Source organism: Tamandua tetradactyla, chromosome 14, assembly GCF_023851605.1.
Source record: "Tamandua tetradactyla isolate mTamTet1 chromosome 14, mTamTet1.pri, whole genome shotgun sequence".
Taxonomy (NCBI): Eukaryota; Metazoa; Chordata; class Mammalia; order Pilosa; family Myrmecophagidae; genus Tamandua; species Tamandua tetradactyla.
In genome coordinates, this window is record NC_135340.1 from 36,838,064 (window position 1) to 36,846,959 (window position 8,896).

Sequence of the window (8,896 nt, forward strand, 5' to 3'; positions counted from 1 at the left end):
TCCTGAATCCTAGAGGGGCCAGTCTCTCCAGAACATCAGCTACTTCCATCCCCCTACCCCATATTATTGACAACCCCTTCCAACATGAATAAGTTAAAATGGACATAGCCCAAATACTCCTAAAGATAGGGATATAAAAATCAAAGGTGATGGTGGAGTTATATGGAGAAGACAGGATTTAACAAATGAATGTGAATATTGAATCATTAAATTGATATCTCTCACTAGGGATATTTGGGCTATGGCCATATTACTTTTACATGTTGGAAGGGGCTGTCAATAATAAATGATAGGGAGATGGAATTAGTTGATGTTCTGGAGAGGCTGGGCCCTGTAGGTTTCAGGACTTATCTGGTCCTGGGACTCATCTGGAGGTTGTAGCTTTCTGGAAAGTTACCCTAGTGCATGGAACATTTGTAAAATCATATATATTTCTCTAGACATTCTTTAGGGTTGGCTGGAATGGTTTTTGGTTAGGGTTTTCCCAATGATCTTTTTATCCATATCTCTAACTTTCTCTTTTTCTTGGAATTTATTCTATAAACCTACAAACAAAATGACAAAAGTTTGAAGTTGTTTCCTTTTAGCACAGATTACAACAGGAAAATGAAAATATTATTTCCCTCTCTTTAACTCTTTCTTACACTTTTCATCATCACCTGCTGCATTTCTGGCCAAACTGAACATTATTTGAATGAAAGTGTATTTGACTGTTTATTGTATTTATTTGACTGTTACTGTAAAATGTATGCTTGTTATTTTTACTTTAATGTGACTTAATCCATCCCATACTTCTTTTAATTTACAGCAAACTATGAAATTAAATTAAATTTGTATTGTTTTAAATATTTGTATTCTACATAATAATCTTCAATTGAAAACCAATAATGTCCTCAGTTTCCTATAGTAGAATATAAAAATCACACATTAAAAAAATGAATAAGTATATATGAAGATCACAATAGTTTTCTTTCATTTGAGAGGGCATACTCCTAGAGTTACATAAGACTCCATGCCACTCTCTAATTTAAAGAAATTCCTGAAAAATATTTTTAAGCATAATATATTCTCTTTCTGTGTACCTTTTCCTCACCAAATACATGCAGATACTAACATAATTACCATTGTTTTAGCCTCACTACCGTATGGAACAGCAATGGTTTCTAATCACATAAATGAATGTTTAATGTCTCAAATAACCTTCCTTGGCTTACACCTTCCTCATAACCAAAAATCATACATGATGTTCCATTATCGCTGTCACTGACAAAATGATAAGTTCAAACATCAAAATGACCCAGTGGCACATGTTTTGAGTATGTGATCCTTAAAATATTCTAATCATTTTTCTTTGCCTAGTTTTAATTAGCATTCTAGTAACTCCCATTGGAAATATTCTGAGGGGCTGAGGCATCTGTAAAACCCCAAAGCACATTTTCCATTGCTTCATTAATTAGCAGGGCAGAATTTAGAACCCATGCTATTTAATATGAGAAGACATATATATATATATGGTATATGTATAAGAAAAAACATTCAGGGATGATCAATTAATTTCTCTTCCAACAGAAAGAAGAGGATGGCCATTTGTTTGAGAGTTGCACTGGAACCCTGGAAAGGTAAAATTTTTGGTTATTCTTCATATTTAAAAAAATAGAGAGGAGGAAGAAATAGGAAAAAAACAAACATCAATGCTTTTCTTCTGAGACTTCTGCTTCCTTGACATGCATCAGAACAGAGTAATGCCACAAAAATAGTAAGGGTGGAATCTAAATCCAGATGGATAATGCCTTTTACCTACTTCCTCAAATAAATCTCCTGCTACTCCTGATGTTTAGTACTATTTTAAAATAGATCAAAACCTTTAATTCACTATTACTGTTTTAAAGGGAGAATTCAATAGATGGGATCATCACCACCTGGATTCTAATTTGGGTATCATGCAAATAACTGACATTTTTCCCCATTCTAAATCAGAGATAAAGAAAAGGAAGAGGTCAGGAATCCCAGTAAATCAGAAGGGCTAGACTAAGAATCAGGGACAAACTTGCCTGACTTCAGAATTTTGCAAAACTTCTGTTCTCACCTTCATATGTCAAGAGCTTCTTCTCTTGCTTATAATCCTTCCATTGCATGTGGTCTTAGAGGCTCAGAGTTAGGGATCCTCAAACTTAAAAAGACCTGATTCACAATCCCTGGTTGAATTAGCCAAGAAAAAATTACATAGACCCTTCTCTAAACCCCCATAAGTTTTTACCCTAAAATCTACTCTGATTCAAGCAGCCACCATCTCATCTGGGATTAACCAAGGACATTGACAAAAGACCTACTGACATAGTGTCCATTTGTCATTTTTATTAAAATTTATCTAATCACTGAGTGTTTCCTGTCTTAGCTCAATTTAACTGGTTGTGAATCAGCTTCTACTCATCTCATCTGATCTTCATATTAACCTCATGAAGTAGAAAGAGTGAATAAATTTCCATTTTATGGGTGAAAATTTCAGATTTAAAAATTAAATGGGGTGGTTCAATGATGGCTTAGCAGGCAGAATTCTTGTCTGCCATACCAGAGACCCAGATTCAATTCCTGGTCTTGTCCATGCAAAAAAAAAAAAAATGAATGACTTGCCTAAAGTTATACAATTAAGAAATTGTAGAAATAGTAAGCCAGGTGGAATGTTCCTTAAACCAGAGCTCCTTCTATAACATCCACAACATAACCTAAAATTTAAGCATATTAAAAGACTGGAGGTTTCTGTGATCTAATTTAGCTATCCCACTTAACTGATAAGTAATTGACTGGGTGAAGTTTAGTGTAATTGAATATAACTTTAATAGTAATTATCAATGTTAGTTTCAATTAATTTTTAATGTTCTTCAGACTGATCCACAGCTATCAAAACTTATGGAAACAGGCCATAACATATTTTAAGAACGCTAAAGATAGAGTCAATACTGTATCAGAAATTGCAATGCTATTTAGGAACTTTTCTTGAATGTATTTATATTGGAGGGGTGGTATTAAGAAGATTTACTTTAGGACAGAATGATGTCACCTCATTTTTATCAATATCATTTGTGAGCAGACATAATATGTTAAAAATGTGAAGTAATTAAAGAGTTGCTCAGGCTTAGTAAATTTCTAAGAAGATAACATTCAAGAGAAAGACTCAGCACTGAAGAGTGAGTAATTTTCAATCTGTAGAAAAACCCATTGGAGTAAAACAGCTGGGAAGCAATTTCCTTGCTGATTCTATCATGAAAGGAGTAAAACAATCCACTTTCTCCATGTCAATTGAAAAATGGGCAATGAAGACATTGAATGGAAAGATAGGTATTAAAGTAGAACAAATTAAGAGAACCAAATAAGAATGATATAAGGTTGAAATAATGAGGACAAAAAAGGGAAAACAAAGATTAATACAGAAGAGAGCAGCATGGAAGGAAAAACAAAGGTCATAGGGAGATAAATAAATTGTGAGAGAAAATAAAGAAGCTAAAATCAAATGTGTAAAGAATAATTGAGGGAGCATAGAATTTAAATATAGGATTATCAGGGAGAAAATGGAGAAGGGGGAACAGCAGGGGGAAATGAGTTGGGAAATACGAGACATGAGCCTAGGATGGTGATTATATCCCCAAAACCCTGGCCCCAGGAGAGGGTCTGATAGCAGTCTGGAATCCACGCATGTGCAGTGATGCCAGCAGGGGCTTGTGCATCTGTACTCTCTGAAAGGGCAGAGGGATGAGAGACCTTCCCTATTTCTTCCATCTTTCAGTGCCAAATGTCAATTTGTTTCAGCTGAAATAATAAGGAAACTTAGAGATAGTGGCAAACATACAGATTTCTATTTTAGCCTACACAGATATCATTTTTTCTCTTTATCTGATTAGGACAGAAAACTTGTCCCTGGAGATCCATTATTTGGGGGCTTTTACTGCAGGAACTACCTCATTCAAAATTTGAGTACACAGGAACAGAAGACACAAAAATGAAAAGCAGGAGGAAAAAAAAGCCTATTTAGGATGTTAAGTGGTTTGGAATTCCATCTGTTAGGTAACAGAGGGGAACAAGACAGGAAATAAAAGCAAAAGAAGACTGGAAAAGAGTATAGTTCTCAACTTACTCCTAAAGAGGCATGAAATAATCAATTTAAGTAAGCAACTGGAATGCAGAAAATGTAAGAATAGGTGGAAGACCTTTTCTGACTCACTTTCTAAAAAATAGTTTTCAGTTGACAGAGTGAGGTATGAATTTGCAAGTCAATGGATGCCTAGTGGGAAAAATAGAGAAGGGAGCTTCTAATGTAATTTGTAGGGAAATAAGCAAAAAAAATTGTTTGAGGTTTCAATTGGCTTAGACTCACTTTGGGTGTGTTCATACATGTGCAAGTATGTGTTAGCCTGTGTAAATATGTGCCCTGCACTATATCCATTACATAATATTTGCCTGCTAGTTACAGATGTCAAACACCTCAAACAGATATTCTGATGTTACTGTCAGTGTGCTCTGAAACATCAATGCATTGCTTATATTTTCCATGATTTCTGTTTTGACATTTTTGGCTGACTTTTCTTTATCCTTTTCCTCTCTTTTCTGTCTTTCTCACTCTGTTTTCTAGGTATTCTACTAATAATTTCTGTCATAGACCATTTGGTCTATGCAATCTCCCCAACATTCAACATTCAGTAGTACTTTAAAAAGTTTCATTGAGACACAGTTAACATATCATGGCATTCACTGTTTAAAGTGTACAATTCGATGGTATAATGGAGTTGTGCAAGCTTAGTTTCATTTTAGAACATTTTTCATGCTCCCCATAAAGAAACCTCATTATCATTTACTCTGATGAAAGCCTGAGGCCTAGGCAACCTCTTACTTACTTTTTGTATCTATAGATTTTCTTTTTCTGGACATTCCACATAAATAGAATCATAAAATATATGGTCTTTTGTGACTGACTCCTTCCACTAAACATAATGTTTTCAAGGTTCACCCATGGCATGGCATCATGTCTCAGCACTTCATTTCATTTTATTGCCAAACTGTATTAGATTATATTATCCATAGCACTTTTGAAAAACAAACATTGCATGTAACCAAGTATCAAAGGAACTACTGACATATGTCACAATGTAAAGTTTATTATAAAATAAAATCTTTAATTTCTTAAATTATTCAATTGAATAGTCAAACATGAGTAGGGATAGTAAATACATGAGCATTTAGTCATAAAATGTGTTTGTTGTAATAATAATAATATAAAATTAGAACAAAATCACAAATATAACATTTTTAAAAGGATGGGTTATAATAACATATGACAAACCGCTACTGTTTATGTGCATCCAAACGAATTATCATGTGTACCCCCTGGAGTGAGCCCTCCTCACTTTGGAGACCATTATGTAAACTAAGACTTATTTCTGGATGTATATAAGATGGATACAATTTTTATTTAGACTAAGTTAATATAATATAGCCAGATGAAGGGAAATCTTAAGGTTAGTAACCTAATTAAGTAGGTAAATAAAATAATACTAATTGATGAGATAGTAACTAATAAATTCCCAATCACGAACCTGTTTTTCTCTACCAGTTGCTAATGAGAGCAATGAAGCAAACTCATTGCAAATTTAAGAAGCAGCCTCAATGGCTTTATATTTATCATATATTAGACTACATATTCTTTGTGACCAATTCCATCTCTAGTGTTGTTTGACTTTATTAATCAAGATAGCCAAAATATTTTGCTTCATTCTCATAAATAATATATAATAAGAAAATGTTTGTGGAAGGGATATAATTTGGCTGTCATTCTTGAATCTAAAGAAGTAAATTATGGATATTTAGTGAGCAAATGAGACTTGATATATATAAATTATAATACAAGCACAAAATGTGGAGCAGAACCCCATCAGGGATGTCATTAGGGGACTTCCTCTAAGTTAAGTGAAATACAGGTTTCTTGCTTGACATTCTGATGGCTTGTTTGGGGTAAGGATGTGTAATGGTATCAAACTAGAACCATACTATAATAACTATTAAGGAATACAATCCAGAAAACAATGCAAATAACCAATGTCTAGTAACTGGGGACTCTAGGAACTAAAGGAAAGAAGGATCTGCAAAAGCACTGCTCTCTTGAGACGATAAGGGACCAAAACCCTATAAGTAATCTGCATGTACCACATCAAGACAAACAACAACAACAAAAAATGTACAACCTTGATAATAAGAAATTTATAAAATACCTCAAGCAAAGTACATACCAATTCTATGGCATCAGCAACATGGTACCTTACAGATTTGCAGTTACTTAGAAGCACATGATTGCATGGGAATGAAATCATGGTTCTAAGGATTATGTCAGTGTGGAATTAAGAAAATTAAGATTAGAAGGGTGTATCCAGGACATTGGAGAATGATAGGACATAAATTACTTTGTGCTGGAGAATTGTTGGATGTAGCAAATATTGTCTTTAACTAGAGAGGAACTATTAGATAGATGGTAGAGTGGTTAAAGCATACAACATTTTGCTCTTTGTATTCTGAAGACTGAAGAGTGATGGAGAGAGACAACAGCACAGAGGTGACAGAATTCATCCTTCTTGGTCTTACCCAGTTTCAAGATGTTCAACTTCTGTTCTTTGTACTAGTCTTGATTTTCTACTTCACCATTCTACCTGGAAATTTCCTCATCATTCTCACCATTAAATCAGATCCCAGCCTCATGGCCGCTCTGTACTTCTTTCTTGGCAATTTGGCTTTCTTGGATGCATCCTACTCCTTCATTGTGGCTCCCAGATTGCTGGTGGACTTCCTCTCTGAGAAGGTGATCTCCTAAAGAGGTTGTATCACTCAACTCTTTTTCTTGCATTTCCTTGGAGCAGGGGAGATGTTCATTCTTGTTGTGATGGCCTTTGTCCACTACATTGCCATATGTCGGCCTTTACACTATACAGCTGTCATGAATCCTAGAGCCTGCTATTCATTATTGTTGGCACTCTGGCTCGGAGGCTTTGCTCATTCAATTGTACAAGTAGCTCTTATTCTCCACTTGCCCTTCTGTGGTCCAAACCAGTTGGATAACTTATTCTGTGATGTCCTGCAGGTGATCAAGCTGGCCTGTACAGAAACCTTTGTAGTGGAGCTCCTGATGGTTTCCAACAGTGGCTTGCTCTCCCTCTTGTGCTTTCTGGGGCTTCTGACATCCTATGCAGTCATTCTCTGCCATGTAAAGGACAACTCCTCTGAAGGGAAGAGTAAGGCACTGTCCACATGCACCACCCATATTATCATTGTGTTTCTCATGTTTGGACCTACCATTTTCATTTACACTCGCCCCTTCAGAGCTTTCTCAGCAGACAAAGTAGTTTCTCTCTTCCACACAGTGATCTTTCCTTTGATGAACCCTGTAATTTATACCCTTCACAACCAGGAAGTGAAAATTTCCATGAGGAGGCACTTGAGTTGGCACACAGTTTGCTGAATGGAATAGAAGAATGAGAAAAGAAAGAGATGAGAAAGTCCAGCTAGAATTAATTCAATTATCCATTCATGCAATTAGTCAGTCACTTAGCAAAAGCTTCATTTGTTAAGCTCTTTACAATTTTGAGGATCTTCTAGGCATTTGAATGAGACAGGTAAGATATCAGTTCTCTTTGAGTTATATTCAAGTGAATAAGAGCAGGTTAAACTATTTAATAAACAAATGACATGATTTCAAACAGAGATAGTACTCTAAATCAAGTAAAAATGGTGTTATGCTAGAGTTTGACTTTGGGGAGAAAGTAGTGACTTTAACTTTGGTGTCAAGCAAAGTCTTGTTGAGTGGTATTTTAGATGTTACCTCAGGGCCATGAAATATTCAACTGCTATTATCTGAGGGGAGAAAGTGTGAGGCAGAGGAAATTACTAGCACAAGGACCCAAAGATTTTATAAGCTTGGCATTTAAAGATCATAATAATTAGAGTAACTAAGTGTAGTTAATGTTAAAGTGACAAGTTTGAAAAGTTGATAGAGGCAAAATAATATATTTTAAGTAATTATAAAAAGTTCAATTAACTCAAATTAGAAGGGGAACTATTGAAAGGCTTTAAGCAAGAGAGTAACTAGTTTTATTTCTTCTTTGAATTAAGGCAAGAACTTCAAGATTCTGGATAAAGCCACAAGTAGAAAATTATCACTAAGAGGAAAGCATTGTGCTGCTAAGTAATTTTTGATGGTCATTTTAAGAGCTAGATATTTCCCCTAATTTGGTAGAAAGAAGAAAAGTAAGCTGTGCTGTTTTTTTGGCAACTGTCATGAAACAATTTAATTTTATATTTCACAGTTTTGAATATAAAAATTTTATATTTTAACAGTTCCTACTGGTGATTTTTTTAAATCTTAAAGAAGAGTTTGCATTTACTCACAAATGATGTCACCTTGAATGCAATGATGATAGCTATTTGGTGTGTTAGTTGGTAAATACCAACTAACTAAATGTTGTAGATAACTAAATGATTGTGATTATTTTTAAAAGGGCTAATATAAGTCATTAGGTCCTTTCAAAACAATGAAAGACTGTAAAACTAAGATGCAGGCCTGGAATCCAAAAACAAATCCCAAAACACTGCCAAGGAATTTGTCTATCAAAGGAATGCTGTTCTTGCATCAGTTATGGAGTTGGAGAATAAGGAAGGAATAAGGAAGTCATGTTTTTGACAGCTGGTTTCAGGATAACAGCACTTAAACCATGACTCATGATTAGGAATATACACCAAAGCTGCTATATTACTGCAGATGTCCCTACATAAAATGGAATACATATTCTGTTGTCTTTTTTACATTTTCCTCATTTCTAAGTTAAACCTTATGTAAGTGAATTAGAAATAGTGAGAAAACATC

General features: G+C 34.7%; 1 protein-coding gene across 1 annotated transcript; it reads left to right on the plus strand.

Annotated features, from left to right (window-relative positions):
- The first annotated feature begins 6,571 nt into the window (after positions 1-6,571).
- Positions 6,572-7,495, plus strand: LOC143654930 (olfactory receptor 4N5-like). The gene is given in 1 exon segment (XM_077126549.1): positions 6,572-7,495. A coding segment is annotated over 1 exon segment (924 nt).
- The last annotated feature ends 1,401 nt before the right edge of the window (positions 7,496-8,896 follow it).